This window comes from Neovison vison, chromosome 2, assembly GCF_020171115.1.
Source record: "Neovison vison isolate M4711 chromosome 2, ASM_NN_V1, whole genome shotgun sequence".
Taxonomy (NCBI): Eukaryota; Metazoa; Chordata; class Mammalia; order Carnivora; family Mustelidae; genus Neogale; species Neogale vison.
Window position 1 is genome coordinate 93,242,266 of NC_058092.1, and position 20,789 is coordinate 93,263,054.

The following is a 20,789-nucleotide window of genomic DNA, read 5'->3' on the forward strand; positions in this document are numbered from 1 at the left end:
ATTCTATTCAGTTAGTGCTGATGCAGACCAGTAGTTGGCATTCTGGGTGCTCCCTCGGTCATTCCGGTTGGAGTCAGAGATACGAGCAGTGCCTTTGGCTCCCACCTGTGGCATCTTGAACCTCGGTTGTCTCTCAAGTGCTGTGGGCTGTTGCTCCAATTGTTCCCAACAGTAAGTAAAGGATTCCTGTAACCTCACCCCTCAGTCCTGATTAAACCAACTTGATGTCACTAGTTTTTAACCCAACATGGGTATGGGTTTCTTCTTCTCGGTCCCCAGTTCTACCTCTTCTGCCACGGGTCGCCATGGCAGCCCATCCTGGCCCTCAGTCTGAGGCAGGGGCAGAAAGCAGCCTCCAGGAAGTCAACTGGCAGCTTCGGTCACAGCTTGAAAAAACCAGCCAGGACTTCCTAGACCTCAAGGAAAAATTCCTTGTATCCGAAGTGACGGCCTTCTCCCTGGCCAACCAACTGCGGAAATACAGTAAGTCCTGCCAAGACTTGGTTCCCAAAGCCATAGCTCTGTGTTCTCCTTCTGAGAAATGCAAAGCCTCTCCAGATGCTATCTCCCCCATTTCCAGTGATAACACAAATTTCATCCTGACCACAGTCCGTGAAAGGTAGAAGTGGGAATTTGACCCTCCATTTGCTGAGGATGGGAAAACCAAAGACAAGTATGTCAGTATCCTCCCCAGGTTGGCAGTGACCTATAGGGTGGCTTAGAGCTTGAATCCCAGTTCTTGACTCCTGGTGCCGGCCCAGAGATGTCTGGTCTTGTGGGGACCCTGTCTGCCCTGTAGCTGTCCTTCATCTCAGTTGCTGTAGGACTAAGGAACTCCACTAGGTCTCGGTTCTTGGATGTCCCACCAGGAAAGCACCGAACAGGCTGCACTGCAGAACTATGCTGATGGTCAAGGCGGCACCGGGGTCGTGGGGAGGAGGGAGGACTACAGCGGGTGACACTACGTGCTTTCAAGGAGAAGGAAGTGGGGTCTGCCTTCCCCAAAACTGCGGTATCCATGAGGGGTGCCATCCACACAGAGACTCCCCAGGTGAGAGGGAACCCGTGCTTATGCTTTTCCCTTCCAAGCCCATGGAGGCCATCTGAAGCCCGGTGGTAAGGCTGGCAGCATTCTGGGGAACATAAGAAAATCTGTGCGACCCCCTCTCTCTACCCCTGAGCTGGAGAACCTTCAGTGACGCGGCAAAGTGCAGGCCCAGACCGAGGCCACCAGACGCTTGGCCAAGTGAGAATGAGGGTGAGAGGGGGACAACAGCCCCAGACACCGCTCATCCACTGGGTGTGCTAGGCCCTCTCCCACAGGCAGGCTGAATTGGGGAGCTCAGCTGCCTGTTCATGAGGAGGGGGCTTCAGAGACAGAAGGAACCCCGAGATGGGGGCACGCGCACAACCCAATGACAGGAAGGAATCCTGACAATGCTGAGGCTGAATTTTTGCCATTTGCTCACACTTTACCTTCCATACAGAAGGGAATTAAAAACAACTGAGGTGCCAAAAAGAATGAATTGAAACCTGCTCTTTAGGAAAGTGAAGAGATGATGACTTTTCATGGAAGGACAAGCCAAGTTTTGTCTACAACTTTCCTGATAATCATCACCTAACTGAGGGAAGCCAGTTGTGAAGATGATGAAAACAGTTACCACCCGAGGGCTTGGGGTGGAGGTAACACAGCAGAGGGATGAAGAGCATGGGCTCTGGGTCAGTCCGCCTGGACTCAAATCCCTGCTGCCTAATCTTCCTGTGTCTCAGTTTCCCTGTTAGACTACTACCGTCCCGCGGTCTACTTCTCTCAGTCACAATGAATACTGAGGAAATTCTCATACAGCTCTCATAGCAAACCCTGGAAGCACGTAAATGCTGCTCATAATTCTACTGCTTCTACTTCCATAAACTTGATTAGGAATTGGCCATGTTCCTTTCAGGTCTCTCTGGGTTCCTGCCTTCTCGTGTACACTGGTGTATCTGACTGACATTTTACCGTTGAGACACTTGTGCAGTATAGAAATCCAGGCTCAGGGGACCCCCCCACCCCCGTTGGTCCTGGCATCCTGGGCGCTTTACTTAAGGTCCCTCCTTAGTGTTCATTGAAGAGGCAGCGAGGCTTGCTAGCGTGGCCAAGATTGCGGCTGGTGTCGGGGGATAGGAATTCTGACTCTGCCAAATACCAGTTAATCGTGGAGTGGAGCTCCTCTCTGTATCTCGGGACTGCTCTTTCCTGGCCTCAAAACGGGGAGTGATCCAGTGTCTAGTAGTTGGGACACTCCCCAATGAGGCGTGGAGCACCCAGCACACGGCCTGGTTGCCAGGTTCTATTTGTCGTAGGGTGCAGCCTGCCTCCTCCCTTGAAAGCAGCGGGCATAGCAGCATGTCCAGCTTTCCACTGAGGCAGGCATCTCTGTTTCTCAGAGTGTGAAAAGTCCAGCGACCTCATCAAATCCGTGCTGGGGGAGAAGGTGCTGTGTGAGAAAGGCAAGCGGGCAGACACGTTGCCTGAGAAGCTCAGGTAAGGAGGTCCCTGTGTGGGAGGCTGGAGGGATGCTGTGGGCCCCTCTGACTGGTGGCAGCAACAAGTCTGGGCCCAGAGAAGAGCAGAAACCGTCATGGCGGGCACGATACACAAACATATCTAAGACAATTTAGACCACAGTGATTGGTAAACGATGGACTCCAGTGACTCAGAGCCTCATTCTCTCTTTTTTTAAAAAGGAATTCAATCTGAGGGGTTTGAAGTGGCGAAGGGGTGGGAGGCTGGGGTACCAGGTGGTGGGTATTAAAGAGGGCACGGGTTGCATGGAGCACTGGGTGTGGTGAAAAAATAATGAATACTGTTAGGCTAAAAAATAAATTAAAAATTAAAAAATTTTTAAAAAAGGATATCAACATCACCAAATTCAAGGGGCAAGGGACCATTTGGGACCTTTGGCACAGTGAACACAGGAACAATCTTATGAGACCAACACTTGCTTTACCTTTCACACGGTCAGCCCTGGCTGACGACAGCCTGCCATCCTCTCTTCCCACAAATGCTGTCTTTTGGACCCTGCCATTCTCCTGGCACACCAGTTAACACCAGCCAAACTGTCCACGCTTCTGGGTCTGGCACTGAGTCCACTCACGGCACGCTGCCCCCTATGGAGTTTCCCAGGGAAATGCGTGTGCCCCGAGTGAACAGCTGAAGGGGCATCTCTCTGAAGCATGCTCTGGAGGTCAGGAGAAAAGGTACACGGGATGAGCAGCAGCACACTCTGATCCAGAGGAAGGCTTGATTAACCTTCTACTTTCTCTGCCACAGACACGTCACCACACAGGCCAGAATCCGGCTTTGGGGGCTCATTGGGAAATTCTGCCAGAAATCTCTAAGAAAGCTCTTATCTATTCTTCACACCTTTGATTTTAGAACATTCTCTGTGTTCTCCCAACTTAGGCTATGTCATCTGCTGATTCAAGACCAGGCGAAAGAACTGACCCGCTTATATAAGAAGCTTCGGGAAGGGGAAGAGGTTTCCCAGCTGCTCCTTCAGCACCTGGAAGCCCTCCTCATCCATGATGGCGCTGAGCATTCCCAAGGGCAGGGCTTGCGAGGGCAACTGGCTGAGGGACGCAGGCTGGCCAAGTGCCTTGCCCGAAAGCTCAGCCCAGGTGAGACAGCCACAGACGCCTGACTGCACTGTGCTGCTCTGAGTCCCTGGGCTGCCATGAGACTCCCCGCCTGCCCTCACACTCTTGGCAGCCGCTGTCCTGGGTTTCCCATCGCACGTGGGGCCATAAGAGGACCAGGACTGGGAGGTGGTAGCAGAGAGGAGCAATGCTCGGGGGGCACGTCGCCCTGGTCCACCTGTCTGCTGCCTCCCTGAGGGGACACAGCCTTTCAGGTAGGAGGAAGCATCGGCCAGTGTTAGAGCCCAGAAAGGGGAATGTGACAGGAGGGATCCTTGTTAGCGTGCAAGGATCCCTGCAGAAGTGGGTGCTTCCCAGACTCAGCCCGGTCTGTATTAAGCCTAGGGGAGAGAGTGAGTTTTCCTTTCTCCATAACTGTCCCCTCATCTGGCATGTATTTCAAACAAACTTGTTGCCACTGTAGTCACCAGATGGGAAAAATTACTGAATGCACTTCAGACCTAAAAGAAAGGCCCTGACAGGGTGGAGTTGGATGAGGTACTGGATGCAGTACGACTTGGAGTTGGGAACCCAGTTGAGACTGGAACACTTTTCATAGACAGAGTCCCCTTGAAGACATCAAAGCCCACATGGGTATCCATGAAATCCCGGGTGGAGGGATGGGGGACAGGGGGTGGTCCCGTCATGAGGACGAGGAAGAGGCTCCGTGTGAGAGCCGTGAACGCACAGAGTCTGTGCGTGCAGTGGGAATGGGGGCATGCTGCACGACACGGTTTGCTGAAGTCAAGATTGACCCTGGACGAGCATCCCCTGATATGGACAACGAGAGACAGTAGAAATAGTTGCCCAGGGTCAGTGGGGCTGATCCTCCAAATCAGAGACACCTTTCTGATGGATCAGAAACCCAGGTCACAGCAATTCCTAATGACACTGCCCTCAACTCAGAAGACTCTCTAGTTGTGCCAAGTCACTGCTGTCTCTCGGGCCATTGGAGCCGCGGGGCCTAGAGCAGTGATGTGGGAAATAGCTGAAGGGACAATTCTGGATTTCTTTATAGAAAATTACGACCACGAGGGGGACGACGACGACAACGATGACGAAGAAGAAGAAGAAGGAGAAGAAACAACACTGACTATCGTACAGTGTATGTTTCTCTGAAGCAAGGCAGGATCCTGAAACTTCCCTACCCCATACACAGCCCATTTCTTTGCAGCTTGGAAGATTATTCTGGTTTGATGCTGGGTAGATTTCACTCGTTGCTTTAATCTCAATGGCTGATTCTGCTAAACCATTGACCTACAGCATTTCAGGTGGAAGTAGCCTAAATACCACAACAACCCTCTAGGAAGTAGCCAGGGACTTCCCCACCATCTCAGGAAAGAAGAATCAGTTTGTTGTTTGCACAGATTCAAGACAGGATGCTGTGAGGATGGCCTGGCAAGTCAGGGACATTTGTCGAATGACTCAAGAGAGCAATTCCAGTGACAGGGCCCTACCTAAGCTCTGTGGGATGATTTGTCTCACACTTGCCTGTAATTACGCTGCTTGTAGTTCTGCCCTGGGCTACATGGGACATAGGAGTGGGCATCTGTGAAGGGGAATCTTCTAACTGTAACTCCTCTTTGTTTATTTGCAGACAACCAAATGGATCAGGAGGGGCTGAAAGGCCAGGACTCCGTTGCCCCTAGGTAATTCTGAATACTTAGGGGCTATGAATTCCAAAGTGGCAACCAGGGAAAAGCAGAAAGTGCTCGAGAGAGAGAACTCTCTTACCCATTGGGTCAATGAGAAATGATCCGTTTTCACCACGTTTTTGGTCTTCATTGTAGTACTTGGATTGCTTCCCATTTCTGAAGTACTTCTCTAGTGGAGGAACCCATAGTCAGCTGACCCAGCTGAACTAATACGTCAGAGGGTCCACTGTCCTCGCTCATTCTCCACTTTGTGCTCTAGACAGACCTGCATGTCTACTTTCTGCCTGTTGGATTTAGCATGCTGACATGTGTGCATAGCATGAAAATACCATAGCCACGAGACAATATCCTCTATCACGCCACAATATTGAGAGAAAGAGGCCTTTGTGGCCCGAGGTTCCGGGGACGGCCTCCTAACCCCCGGAGCAGCCGCCGCTTGGCCACTACGTGCCGAACTCACACCCATTTGAATGAACGGTTGGGAAAGCCGCCATGCTGGGACTCTGTACGTAGTGAGTCATGGCTGGACGGCACAGAGATCATTCAGTCTCTTTCTTCACAAGTTTGGTGGCTTGTATAACAAGCACTGACTGTCCTTCCTATCTGCTACACCTGTGACAAACACACCTTGTCGCAAAAACACAAGAAGATTTCTTTCTCTCTTTCATGGCTCAACCTCTCTGCTTCCCGGACCACTCCCTTCTGCTTTCTGTCAAAGCCGGACAGGACATAGCATTCAGATCCCTCTGAGGTTAATGTTCAGTTTTCCCCACCCTGCAGGCTCACCACACAGCTGCTAGAGCAGGACACCTCACGGGACACTCTGGATGAACGCTACCTGACATACTCAGTGCTTCCCGACCTGTCTGACTCCTACTGGCCTTACAGGAGCTCCGCCATCTTCTCACCGGAGGACCCACAAGTCTCTTCCTCTCTGCAAGTGGCCAGTGAGTACTCCATTGTCAAGGTGATAAAGCTCCAACTGGACACGACACCCACACAGATCACCTATTCTTTATACCCCGGACCTCTGCTGTGCCCAGAGAGGTCATCCCTGTGGGCAGGCCCTGGAGAAACATACTGACCTTAGCTGGGCTCTAGAACTGAGTTTTAAGCCCAGACATCAGGTGGGTAAGGGGACATTGCTCTCTTCCTACTCCCAGGGCATGCCCATGTCTCCCTGGCTTCTCCATCGGGTCCCGGGGCCCACGTCAGGCACCACACACTCAACTCACCTCAGCAAGAGGATAAGAGAAGGTATCTGTCAGGCCTCATTTGGATGAAATTTCTTTTCTCGCCTTTAATACCCTGTCCATTTCATCTCTGAGCCAGGTCCTTGAGGAACCCAAGCCTGAAGCAGTCAATTGCCATTCTGGTCCAAGGTTACCTAGTTTTGCTCTTCTCAGCCCCATTCTCCAGCTCCTTTAGGATGGCTTGCCTTCCAGAATGGTTCTGAAAACCCACCACAAGCACTTCCAGTGATACCTTGATCGTGTGTTTCCAGAAGCACAGCTGAGCCTTAGCATTCCCCCCAACCCCACATGAACTGGGGCAACATTCTGTGCAGTGCCAAAGACTCACATGAAGTTGAGGGTTTGTAGTTGCCTTCCATCTCTTCAGGCTCAGTGTATAAGTGCCACTAAGGCTTCCGCAACTCGGCATCTGATGAGAGAGGCTGAATACTGCAGTAATCCTTGTAGGACAGAGGGAGGCTTACTTCCCAGAATCTGGGAGGACAGAGAAGTTAGAGTGTGTACACCGACTTCCGACAGGGGAAACTGTGATGATGATCTCGTACACAATGGCTCAGTCTCCAAACTCCAGGCAGTAACCACAAGGGAATATGGGAGGCACCTTCCAATATTATTTTCACAAAATCTGTCCCCACATTATGCATATCTGAGTACCTGGATTGCATCAGACACGGGATTACTAATCGACAGAGAGGGATCTTCTTACTCACTGTGCTGACTGGATTTCATTACAGAATATCAATTGAATGATGAGCAGGAAGAAGGCCAAGACCCGCTATGCCCCAGGTAACTCTCAAGAACCTTGGCTTCGTTCAGTGGTGAACTGAAGGACTGTATTTCAAGGAACCAATAGAAACTGACAAACCTATCACTTTCATCCCTTCTCCAAACACAAACCCTCTCCTTGAACCATGATGTGTGTCTTCCCTGTGTTACCCGTCTTCGTTCCTTTAATGGACTCCTCCATTTCAGTCACCTGCAGTCACTTGACCTGCGTGAATTGACTAGTCAGTGGGATTCTCTGCATTGCCCTCTTCTCTTCTTTTACTAAATCCACAGAGAGAGGCAGAGCTGTGTCTCCCTCCTCGGTCTTACCACATTGAGGATACACTGTAGAAAAAAAATACCTAGGAAACATGTCACGTCACGGTAGTTAGAGAAAGGGGCACTGAGGACACGAGATCTCTCCAGGCTGAGGATGCCTTTGAAAAGGCATCCTGTGTTCACTAGGTCCCTGAAGGTAACAGTCACAGAATTTATGGAAACCTTTCAAATGCTCGATGCATACTCTGAGCCACGACTTCTATTCTACCATCCTTCAGTTTTTTACTCAGAAGCTTAGATCTGTAGCCTCTACCCTGAAACCCTTCTGTTGTCTGGCTATCTGTACATCCCCCTAGCAGCCATACCCTGCCACTGAAACAGGAGGGTATTTTCTGCAGTGAGTAACGGCTGTGTTCCTTTCTTACGACTCTACTACTCTGTCTCCCATTAACAGCGGTAGGATGCTGGGGTGTCTCCTTTCCTAGTTTTAATGGTCAGATCTCCCCACACTCCCAGGCCCAGCACAAAGCTTCCGGAGGTGGAAGAGCAGGACGCCCAAGGGGACTCACTGGATGAATGCTATCTGACTTACTCGGCCCTTCCTGACCTGGCTGACCTGGAAGGGACCTCTACGAGGGCTGGCATAAACTCATTCGACGACATGGGCAACTCTTCTGCTCTGGCAGTAGCTAGTGAGTCCTCCATGGTCCAGCTGACAAAGCTCCAACTCGACCCCCAGGCCGACCCACTAGGTCTGCTATCCCAGCCTCTGCTTATGCTGAGAGGTGTCACCGCTGTGTAGGAGCCCCCATAGACATGGGGATCAGAATCAGGTTCTGGGATATCCTTTTCAGCACAGACCTCAGCTGAGAAGTGCACCTGCCCTTTGTTCCTCATCCCAGGCCCTGCTTAGGGCTTCTGACAGACGTTAGGACATTGCAATCAATTCTGCTGCATAGGCTGTGGTGTCTGTCTTCGTTCCTCAGTTTCATTAAATGTCTCTCCTCATCTACCGCACTCTCCTTTTCATTCCCATACAATGTCCCTTGAATTGTCGTGCCCGTCCAGAGATGCTGTCAGCCTTGCCTAGATCTTGGGATTTGTCCTTTCCCTGGTTTGACTGCTCTCATCCCCACTGTCTGTGTGCTCTGTGTTGGCTGTCTCCACGGAGTCATCGTCGCTGTATGAGGCCATGAACACCTCTGCCATGAGATGGCTTAGATGCTTCCCGGAAGTAAAGCGGAGCCTGGGCTTTGCCTCTCCCCATGCATGGCTCCTATATCTGTGGAGCTCAAAGGATTGTACACAAAAGATTCCATTCAGCTTGTGGGTTTGCAGATTTGATCCGTCAGTCTGGTCTCTGTCTAAATGACCTGAAACCATCAGACCTAGAGTATCTCATGGGCTGAGGTAATGAGAGAAGTTTGCAGTAAGGTTTCAGAATTGAGAGAAGCGGTTCCCCAGTACCTGTGGTAAAACACATGTGTCACTCCGTACGGAGACCCTTTGTCTGTGGCCTGACCACAACGGGGAGCTCGGGCCCGAAGGCTGCCACACTGTGGCAAATTCCCAAGGCACTCCCTGAGGACTCCTGGAGGAATTCTTCCACACTTTCCTCTGCCCCACTAAGGATTATTCTCCCCACATGGTAGTTGTAGTAGACCCTTGGTTTTAATGTACAAGTGGTGATCTGTGCAAAGTGACTGGCCCTGTCTCTCTGTATTTCTAGGAAGTCCTAATGATCTTTTTGAAGAAGAGGACCAAGACCCCCTAGGCCCCAGGTAATTCTGAAGAACCTTGGCTTCTTTCAGTGGTGAATTGAAGGACTCTATTTTAAGGAACCAATAGAAACCGACAAACCTATCTCTTTCATGCCTTCTCCAAACACAAACCCTCTCCTTGAACCACGATGTGTGTCTTCCCTGTGTTACCCATCTTCGTTCCTTTAATGGACTCCTCAATTTCAGTCACCTGCAGTCACTTGACCTGCGTGAATTGACTAGTCAGTGGGATTCTCTGCATTGCCCTCTTCTCTTCTTTTACTAAATCCACAGAGAGAGGCAGAGCTGTGTCTCCCTCCTCGGTCTTACCACACTGAGGATACACTGTAGCAAAAGAAAACCTAGGAAAAATGTGAAACCTCATTCGTCAAGGTAGTTAGAGAAAGAGGCACTGAAGACAGGAGATCGCTCCAGGCTGAGGATGCCTTTGTAAAGTCTGTGTTCACTTGGTCCCTGAACGTAATCACCATAGAATTTATGCAAAAGTGTCGAAGCCACCTTTAAAATGGTCGATGCATACTCTGAGCCTTGACTTCTATTCCACCATGGTTCAGAGTTTGATGCTCAGAAGCTTAGATCTGTAGCCTCTACCCTGAATTCCTTCTGTTCTCTGGCTATCTGTACTTCCCCCTAGCAGCCATACTCTGTCCCTGAAACAGCAGGTTAGTTTCTGCGGTGAATAGTGGCCGGGCTCCTTTCTTATGACTCTGCTTCTCGACCTCCCATCTGAAAGAGCACTTTTATGGGGTGTCTCCTTTTCTTGTTTTCATGTTCTGATCTCACCACCCTCCCAGGCCCAGTCCGTGTCTGCCAGAGGTGGAAGAGCAGGATCCCCCATGGGACTCCCTGGATCAATGCTATTTGACTCACTCAGCCTTTCCTGACCTGGCTGACCTGCATGGGACCTCTACGAGGGCTGACAGAAACTCCTTCGATGATATGGACAATTCTTCTGCTCTGGAAGTAGCTAGTGAGTCCTCCGTTGTCAAGCTGAGAAGGCTCTAACTCGACTCCCTCGCTGACCCCTTACGTTTGCTATTCCAACCTCTGCTTACGCTGACATGTGTCATTGCTGTGCAGGATTTGGGTAGATATAGGGATTGCAGTCAGGCTCTAGGCCAGTCTTTACAGCACAGATAGCACATGAGGCATGGACCCACCCTTTATTCCTCATCCCAGGCTCTGCTTATGTCTTCTGATATACGTTAGGACATTGGAGTCAAGGTAGATGTGACAACCCACCCTCATTTGTGATGCAACGCTGGAGGTGTCTCTGCTCCTGATTTCCATTACATGTCTCTCCTCATCTCCAGGGCTCTCATTTTTATACCCATACAATGCACCTTGATTTTTTTGTCCCTTTTCAAAGATGCTGTCAGCTTTACCTGCATCTTTGGCTTTGTCGTTTCCCTGGTTTGACTGCTCTGATTCAGTGAGTTATCACAGCCGTATCAGGACATCCACACCTCTGCCATCAGCTTGCTTGAATGGTTCCCTGAGCAAGGCTGAGCCCAGCCATTCCCCCACCCCACCCCATGCATGGCTGCCACGTCTGTGTACTTGAAAGAATTGTACACAAAGGATTCCTCTTGATTTGAGGCTTTGCAGATTCAATCCATCAGTCTGGTCTCTGTGTCTAAATGCCTTTCAAACGTCACACTAGAGCATCTCATGAGATAAGGTAAGGTGAGAAGGCTGCAGTACGTTTTTAAAACTCAGACAAGCTCTCCCCCAGAATCCATGGTAAAACACACGCTTCACTCTACACAGACTCTCTCTACATGGCCCCAGCACATCAGGGAGCTCGTGCCCGAAGCCTAAGGAAAGATAACCGTGACACATTCCCAAGACACTCCCGGAGGCCTCCTGGAGGGTTTCTCTCACTCTACCCTCTGCCCCATTAAGGAAAATTATGCCTGAGTGTTAGCTGCAGCGGATATTGCATTTTAACGTACCGATGCCATTCCGTTTAATGTGACTGGCCCTGTCTCTCTTTAGTTGTAGAAAATCACAATGATCTTTTGGAGGTAGAAGACCAAGACCCGATATACCCCAGGTAACTCTGAAGATTCATGGGCTTTAATTCAATGGTGACATCTGGTGATCTAGGGAAATCTAGAAATTGCTAAATATGCCTCTCTCACCCATTCTGACATGCACAAAAAGGGACATTAGCAATGCTTTCTGCTTATCTGGGGCACTACAATAAGCCCCTTTCTCAATCCTTCCCAAACCTGGAGTCTGCAGTCCCCTGATGCAAGTATACTAAGCACACAGGACTTCTTGCCTTCTCACGGTCACGCTTTGATCCAAATCCAGCCAAAGATGCCATCTATCTCTGCTGCTTTTGCATTATGACTCGGGTAGGAATTCATGGCAAGACAACTGTTTAGGAAAAAAAAAAATTCGTGGGACACACAAGCATTCTAGGAATCTCCCATGCTGCCATAGCCTGGGGTGGCCTTGCTCCTTTCTGCAAATTTCAACAAGATGTAGGCCAAAGTGCTGGTGCTGCTTTTCTTGTTTTCTGAGTATGCTGTTTGTTGGGACGGTGGTGCACTGGGGAGGTTCAGACTCTCTTCCTTTAAACTCCCATTTTGGCCATGCTCTGACCACCTCTTGCTCTGGTTCCCTCTCTCCTTCCCTGATCTATCTCTGCTTCATCCACACCCTTCCCCGGAGGGAGGCAGAATGGCTCATCTCCCTTGATGGGGACTTCCTGTTTGTTCTCTGTGACCACACCCTCCTCCCCGCTGCCCCTAACCCACCGGGACTCCATGTTGACTCAGTCTTCCTGTTGCATCTCCAGTCCTCCCTGTAACTCGAGGCTCTGCACGGAGCTCCCGGTGGTAGAAGAGAATGATGTCCCACAGGACTCCCTGGATGAATGTCATTTGACTTCTTCAATTGGCCATCACCTGCCAGACACCTGGAGGCCTTGTACAAGTGCCTCATCCACACGTGACAAGGAAGAAACCTTTGAGGGTCTGGATGTAGTTGGTAAGTAACCCCATTGGGGGGGGGGCACAAACTTCCTGGGAAGGGAGGGTCCCAGGAAGCCTGCCTTCTCTGTATCCAACAACATAAATAGGCTGCGAGATGCAGCCCTGCCAACAGGCCCTGTAGACCCATACTGGTTTGAATATGCTCTTGGATTTTATTTTCAAAACACTGGGACACCCGGGGGTTAAGCCTCCAGCTCCTGATCTGCGCTCAGGTCCACATCTCAGGGTTCTGAGTTCAAGCCCCACGTTCTGATCCACACTGGATATGGAGCCTACTTCAAAAGAAAAGGCATCATGTGGGTCAGACAAGTTTCCTTTCCTTCTGACCCACACTATCCACTGTCACCTGTCCCCTCATAAGCAGCAGGCTGTTGGGACCAAGTAAGGTCAGAGAGGAGAAATGGAGAGAAAGGGACAAAACCTCAGCCACCGCTATCTCACCTGGAGGCATCTTGGTAACAGGCCTCTTTGTTTCCAAGAAGAGACTTTTTCGACCCAAGAAATTCTATGGCCACTTGTACGTCTTGTGTATCTTCTTGCAAGCTCTCTGGTCTCCACACTGCTGTGCGGCTGCTCCCTATGGGCAGCGTCTTTGCTCTTTCTTCTGAGCCCAAAGTTCATCCTCCGCGGATGTCGGACTTCCTCTGGAGCATTTACATGGAAGATCCGAGCACACAGTCCTGTCTGTCCCCTGTCCCATGGATTCAGTGACGCCAAGGCTCTAGTCCCGCTTTTCTTCCCCCATGGATGGTGGGCTTTTCACTCTAGGTGCAGCATCAGTGATGTTTTCCCAGCATGGATATGGTTTCAGTCATGTATCCACTCTCGGTGGCATAATGCCCTCTAAATGAGCAGCAGCCTGTGCACTTTACATGGCTATTGGCATCATTCAGGAGCAAAGCAGAGTTGTTTCCCTCTCCAGGATCTTCAGAAACGTGGAGCCTGCTGAGTGTGACCCCCTTCCAGCCACGCTCACACAGGTGCGCAGGCCAAAATCCACTTCCTGTCTCTTCCTGCTCAGGCTATTTTCTGGACTTCCCTTCTGGGAGAAAAACTGGCCCAGTTAGGAGACTTTCTTTGTTCAACAAAACACGTGCTAGGGCCAGCAAGGAGTCCATGATGTTCCTTATTGTATCAATCTGGTACAGTGAAACTGCCTAAGAAATGTTTTGTCCCTCAACCTTACCTGGACAGTAACAACCTTTCCGCCCTAGGACTACCTTCTCCCGAGTTTCCCCATCCTCCCCGAGGGCCAAAGAAACCAGGCATCCTCAGCATTACAGCAATTTGGGAGGCACAAATGAAACACATGGTTATTTAGCATTCTCCAAGGGGCAATAGAATCCAGATGAGTGGACGGACGAAAGGGCAGACAGAAATTGCAGATGAGAAGCTTCTAAAGGCTTCAGAGCTGGGAAAAGGCCCCATAAGTTGGCCCATGCTACCTTTCCGCAAGTCCATCTTCTAGGGGTACCTGAAGCCTCGAGGCTGAACTTCTTCCCCCGTTCTGTGTTTCCACTACACTCGGACAACTCCTTCTCCCAAGCCCTGAGAACTCTCCAGGACCTTCTCTCTAGGCTCTCAGACCAAGGTTACTATGAACAGAATGATGGGCATGAGCTACTGGGCCCATCCGAAGGCCCTGCGGAGTCAGGGGGGTGATTTTCAACTCAGGGACTCTGCAGCCTGGTCTCCTGCCAACCCAGCATCCACAGACTCAGAGACAATGGGGACATTTCCTTCATAGCCATGATGCCTGCCTTTGTACCTGCTCCCAGGGTGGTCTCAGAGAGGGGCGGGGGCATCAGACATGGGTGTTCTGAGAGCACTCAGCTAAGGAGCCCTGGGATGGATCCCATTGAAATCTCTTCTCCCTTCAGCTCCGATGCAGTCTCCCTGTCACCAAGGGCCATCCAGTGGAAACTTGACTTTCCCAAGAGCACAGGTGCAAAGTTCCGGGGCACAGACACAGCCAAGCACCCCGGGGGCTGATTCCCTGCAACTGCAGCTGCACCAGCATTTGGACTGTGGTGACAACAGAGCCAGGATCAGCCTCTCCTCTGCCATCGGGAGCCTGGGCACCAACATGGGTTCTGGGGACCCACCTCCACTGCTCCGAGGTGAGAGGGAAGGTGACTAGGAAGCTCTAGGCCCTGGGTTGGTCATCACAGACTTGTGGCTACAGGTAGCCACATGGGATGAGGTTGAGCCCCCACGATGCTGCAATACAGCAAGGTGAGCAAGAGCCTGGTGTTCAGTATCAGCTCTGAACCAGGTGCTGGCCTTGCCACTTCCTGGCCGTGTAACTGGCCAACTTCTGCCTCTTCTCATGCATTTTCCCTTCAGTCTGCTTACTGAAAACCACAAAAAATGGGGTCTCTGTCTCATTGTTCTTGGGAACGTGAAATACAATTCATAGAGGCACTGATGCAACAAAATTGCCTGACAATATGTATGAATTTGTCACATCTAATCCTCAGATGCCTGTGGTGTTTCAACTCTTGGAAATGGTGTCAGGGCATTGTTTCATGTGGGGAAGAGCAGTTTTAGGCAGATGTACTATCGCCGGATCCCATCCTGCCTGCCTTTCTCAGAAAGGCTCATGCGCCCAGTTTTTTCTCCTTCAGCATTGTCAAGCCAATCTGCCCTGTTCAGTGCTCACAGACACTGTAGACATACTGGCCTCGCAACACCGCGTACTACTGATTTTTGGTTTTTCCTTTTCTAAGCTGATAAGGGTCCACTTTACTCCATGAAGTATACATGTCACACTCTCTTCTGGTCCTCCATCTAGTCCATCTGCTCCCTTCATCTCCGGGGCCTCATGCCCAGCCTCTTGCTCATCAGGATCCACCTCTGCTCAGATGTCCTGAAGACTGAGCGTTTCCACCCTCCTCTGCATCCTGTCTTCCTTCCCCACCAGCACTCAGAGTCCCTTTTCGGAGCCTGGGGTGCCTTGGGGCTCCTCGGGCAGAAGCTGACCTCCCTGAGATTTGAGGAGATGCAGTTCCCAGGGGGAGGCCACATCAGTAGCAGCACTGTGGCACCAGGGAGGGCCCTGGAGAATGAGCTCAGTGAGTGCTCGGGGAAGCCCAGCCCGGACCAGGGCCTTAGAACTCACCCTCCTTACTGTCTTCTCCCTGAGGCCTGTCACGTCTCCTTGGCACCCACCGTCCTGCCCCGACCCGCTGGCCCCCTCCCTCTCTCTGTGACTTGCCTCCCACAAAGCCCGAGCAAGAAACAAAGCTCCATGCCAGCTCCTTGGTCAGCTCTGCTTATTATAACAAAAATGCCTCAGACAGGCTGACTTCTTAACAACAGAAAACGGTATCCCACCGTTCCGGAGGCGCGCCAGAACCACAATCAAACAGGGACACATTCGGGGCCTGCTGACACTGCCTTCCTGGCTCAGAGTTGGCTGGCCTCTGGCTCTGTCCTCACAGTGCAGAGAGGCAACGGAACTCTGTGAGGTCTCTTTTATAGGGCGCGAATCCCTTCCAGGGGAGGAGCTGCCTCCCAAAGGCTCACCCCGTCATACCATCACACTGGGGGATTAGGTTTCATCCTATCAGCTGGGGGTGAATACAAAATTACATGCTGGGGCAGATGCTTTTACTCTGACTTGTTCCCACCGTCTCCCCCATGGAACATGTCCATGGTCACCTGTTTCTCACCACTGCTTTCCTCGTTCTTTTGGAATCCACGTCTTTTCATTTACTCGATGCAGCTGAGCAGAGCGGGGGTAGAATGCTATGGTCCCTGCCCACAAATCCCTCATTAATCACTGACTCCCTTATACATACATATATACATACAGACACAGACATTTCTATCTTAGGTCACACACATGTTGTCTATTCGCTGTGTATATTATACGTAGTGCACAGGTATGAAATGTTGGCCATGTTGATGCATGTTCTATACATTCCCCAGTGTGCTCTTCCCTGGTTGACCCCGAAAGGCTTCCCTGCAACCTAGACTTTGCTGCCCTCTACAGTCTCTTCTCGACAAGAGTACAGCCTCTTTCCAGCACGATTTCCTTATGTGTGGAAACGTCTCTTTCCCAGAACTGTTTCTTTTTACCGATCGTTTCTCGTGCTTTCACTTTTGTCCATTGGGAACCTGTTGGCCTCCTGGCACAGTGAGCCTTACTTGAGTATGAGAGAGAGAGCCAAAACCGGAAGTAATCAAACTGTGTCCACGGGCCTGTGATCTGTCAGATGGCCTTTCTCATTCTGGCCACTGTCCTTCTCTGACATCAATGTAGGTGGAGGCTCAGAAACATCATGAATCACAGCGGATCCTGTCGATGTGTTTTTCCTTGCAGAACTGGCTTTGGATGCTTCCATGGGCATGAAGAACCCTCCCAAGCCGGAGCGTGATGCTGGTGAGGACTCGAGGGACAGACAGCATGGCTGTCAAATCCATGGCCACATGAAAGCCCTCGGTGTCATGAAACAGAAGATTCCCAAGAGAATACTGCAGTTTGGCCAGTGGAGACTGGCATGCAGATTCCCTGGACTTCAAGCTTAGGGCCCAGAGGTAATCATGTCTTGGGCCCTTGGGGCATGGACATCTACTGTTCTCCTTCTGATTACAGCTCCACCCCCCCAACACCCCCGACCAAACAGAACACACTGTCTGTTCTCTTGCTCTCCCTCCTTGGGCCATTCCCACAGCCGGTGCTTCCCCTGTTTCGCATGGGGGCTGCCACCCTGCCGGCCCTTGGTCTCCATCACCGGGATGCAGCTCAACTCTGCTGTGTTCCTGCCAGGGGCCATCCTGGGATTCCCTCTCCCCTCTTTCCACGCCCATGGGGAAGCAGGCCCCACGGCCCTCCTCAGCAGAGCAGCATTATTACACCCATCAAACACTTAGAGCTCTGCCAGAAAGCACACGCTTTCTGGGCTTCCTTGCCCTCCTTCCTTGCTTCTCCAATTCCAAGCCTCGTTCTCCCAGGACCGTTGTCTGAATGAGTCACTTGAACAAGCACTCTCCTCTTGGGACGTTCAAAAAATCTGAGCTAGGAGGACACAGAACCCTCAACTTCTCCATGTGAATAAGAAGTGTTAAAACTGACAAGAAAGAGCCCCCATGACAAAATGGAATGACAACCTGAGTCTGCGTCTCAGGTGGGAGGGCCACCCGGGACCCGGCTGGTGTCAGGCTTCCCCTCAGCCCCTATAATACCCGATACAATGAGAAAGGAATAGTGCCTGGAAACCCAGTGTCTGAAACATGATCCCTTCCCTGATCGAGGTCGAGGAATTTCAGGTTTCTTGCTTCCTGTGGCAATCAAAACCACGGTTCACAAAGTCAGTACTAGGACTTCCCAGCTCCCTGACAGGTCCACGACAGATTGAAAGAGAATAATCATATGGTCTCATTTTACTACATCTCAGGAAACAATCTCAGGTCTCCTTCTCCTAGCTATCCATTTGCAGGCCCATCAGAACATCCCTGGAATCCATGAGAGGCTCTACCCTTATGGAAAGTTGGGGAAAGAAGGGATGAGAATCTAGAAAGCAAACATGAATCCTTCTCCATGTGAGCTTTACACTTTGGTGAAGCTTATACTTACTCAGACTATTCCTACAAATGCCCCAAGGTCTATCCTGTGTGAGATAACATTCAGAGAACCTTGTCCCTGAGGGAAAATGACATGTCCCTGATAACACCCAGGCTGTCCTTCGTGGACACCCAAGGTGGTGGTGACATTTCCTTGTTTGTAGGTTACAGGCCACATGTCTAGCTTAATGGCTTACATTCTGAAGTTGTCTGATCAGTTCCTCCTGATTAAATTCAGCCTGTGTCTTGGGCCAGGACACTCCACAGTTAATACTGCATGTGTCCCAGCTAGCCTACCTGGAGACCAGGAGGGTCCAGTTTGCCCATCACCACTCTTGTGAGAGCAGCTTTGGTTTTTTTGCTATAGAGTACCTATCAGATGGATCTGTTCACAGTAAGACACATGCTTTGCTTTCTGAAATTAGGAATCTGGTATGTGGTGGACCCTGAGGATGGGTGACGAGCCTCTCCTCTTAACCTCTTTCTCTAACACGTTGCCATCTTTTACTGCTCCCTGTGGTATCTCCTAACCCTATCTGTGTTTGTACATTGGAAGAATTCTGACGTTTGCATATCTATACAATGTGTATTGGATGGCACTGCACTGTGGAAAAGAACATTCTGTCCCCCTTCTATTTCATTAAAGTTTTGGTTCGGACAACCACTATGAACTTGTGGGTTATTGACACTGGATGCTCTAATCTCTCACTATCATGGTGATTTGGAGGATCGGGACATACACTCATGGAAATGTGCTTGGTTCTCATCATCAGAGTTATACTGAGTCTCTGTCACCTTTAGGCTCTACGTACCCCACCGGGAGGACATGTTTCTGTGTTTGTCCCTCTGTGGTATTTGTTTTCTTTCCTGCATGTGCACCTGTGTGCCTATATGCCAGTCTGCTGTTTAGGAAGATCGTATACGTAGGGCTGAGCATTACACCGAAAGTCCGTGGACATGTTTGGTTTCTTATGAGCTTGCCAAACTTCTCCCCTTCAGTTTCTAAGTGTGAAGGGATCTCTCGACCTCAAACTTTTGACATTATTGTATTTTCCCTTTCCTTCTGTATCAACCTGACCTGGTATACTATTGTTTCCACCCAGTGAAACAGATGTTATATACATCCTATTTTACCCACCTACTTCACTCCCAGAGTTTTGTCGTACAACTGCCATTAAGTCTATTCAACAGTGACCAGCTGTTTGAAAGTCAAAGTTTCCTCTGACAACTCTCATCCGGGGAAGTTCACCTTCAAAGGACTCCTAGTGAGGGAATGAGGACTCCGTGAGGGTGTCATAGTCAATACTCTTTTTCACTGCCTGCATACGAGGACATCCTCACTGAATAGAAAGTACTTGCACCACCAGTTTTACGGAGTGTTGAAAATAGAGTGCCACATCGGGAAATACAAACCAAACCACAGTGAGATACCACCTCACATCAGTCAGAATGCCTACAGTTAACAACTCAGGAAACAACAGATTGTGGCAAGAGTACAGCAAAAGGGGAACCCTCTGACACTCTCGGTGCCCATGCAAACTGGTGTAGCCTCTCTGGAAAACAGTACGGAGGTTCCTCAAGAACTTAACATCCCTGACTCCTAGATGACCTCTCTATGTGTCAGTTGCTTTCCTTGCTGTTCTGATTATGTCATAGGGACCACATTTCACTGGCATCGAGTACTGCATCAGACTCCCTGCTCAGTGGGGAGCTTGCTTCCCCTTCTTTGACTCCTCCCCACTTATACTATCTATCTCAAAGAAGCAGGTAAAATCTTAAACAAACAAACAAAAAACAAGCAACAAAAAGAACCAACAAGATATCCACTCACACCCGTCAGAATGCCTAAAATCCAAAACATAAGAAACAACAAATGTGGGCAAGGCTGCGGAGAAAAGGGAACCCTCTTGCCCTAGGGCTGGGCACACAAACCGGGGGAGCCATTGTGGACGACGGTATGGAGGTTCCTCAAGAACGTAAAAACAGAACCCCCCTATGATCCAACAGTCCAATTACGGGATATTTACTCTCAGAAATACATAAGCACTAGTAAGCACGAATACATCCATAACCAAATTCCAGAAAGAGCCTAAATGTCCGTCCACAGATGACCAGTGAAGACAATGCGGTATATTTATACCACGGAATATTACTCAGCCATAGAAAAGAATAAAATCTTGCCATTTGAAATGAGACAGCGGCACCTAGAGTATATGGTACTAAGTCAAGTAAGTCTGTCCGAGATAGCTCAATACGGTAGGATTCCACTCGTATGTGGAACGTAAGAAACAAAATATATAAGCAGAGCAAAAGAAAAGGGCACCAGACAAACCAAGAAACAGACTCTTAACTAGAGAGAACAAACTGGTGGTATCCAGAGGGGAGGGGACCAGGGAATCGGGGAACACGGTGGGGGTCAAGAAGTGCACTTGTGCGAATGAGCACTGAGCACTGTATACAAATGTTCAATCACCACATTCTACTCTTGAAATTTATGTTAACACTGTAAGATAACTATACTGAAATTTAAGTTTCAGAAAGGTAAAAACAAGTTTCAGAAGATGGAGCATTGCTTGATAGATTCCTTTGACTTGACCTCATGCCATTCACCTGGCATTGTATTCCTCTAATCAAACATGGAAACTACACGAAGATTAAGTGGGGTCAGATGGGCCAGGTCTCCTTCCATTGGAGAGTCCTCCACCTTTTCTCCTCTGTCCCAGAGACTCGATTGAAAAGATCCTCGTTCTGCTATTCCCACTTTGCTGTTTTAGAGGAACGTTATACGACTCAGTGTTCCCTACT

General features: G+C 50.0%; 1 protein-coding gene across 1 annotated transcript; it reads left to right on the forward strand.

The window, feature by feature from the left end:
* Positions 1-305: 305 nt before the first annotated feature.
* On the forward strand, positions 306-10,416 carry LOC122899174 (neuroblastoma breakpoint family member 6-like). Its single transcript, XM_044236782.1, has 10 exons — positions 306-483; positions 2,428-2,524; positions 3,446-3,660; positions 4,697-4,783; positions 5,276-5,327; positions 6,114-6,280; positions 7,321-7,372; positions 8,147-8,382; positions 9,360-9,411; positions 10,206-10,416. Exons 1-10 carry the CDS (start codon positions 306-308, stop codon positions 10,414-10,416), a joined length of 1,347 nt encoding a protein of 448 aa, XP_044092717.1.
* The last annotated feature ends 10,373 nt before the right edge of the window (positions 10,417-20,789 follow it).

Coding starts and splice junctions, on each gene's coding strand:
- LOC122899174 (XM_044236782.1), top strand. CDS start 306: ATGGCAGCCCATCCTGGCCCTCAGTCTGAGGCAGGGGCAGAAAGCAGC. Junction 3,661..4,696: donor TGCCCGAAAGCTCAGCCCAG/GTGAGACAGCCA, acceptor ATTTCTTTATAG/AAAATTACGACCACGAGGGG. Junction 6,281..7,320: donor TTCCTCTCTGCAAGTGGCCA/GTGAGTACTCCA, acceptor ATTTCATTACAG/AATATCAATTGAATGATGAG.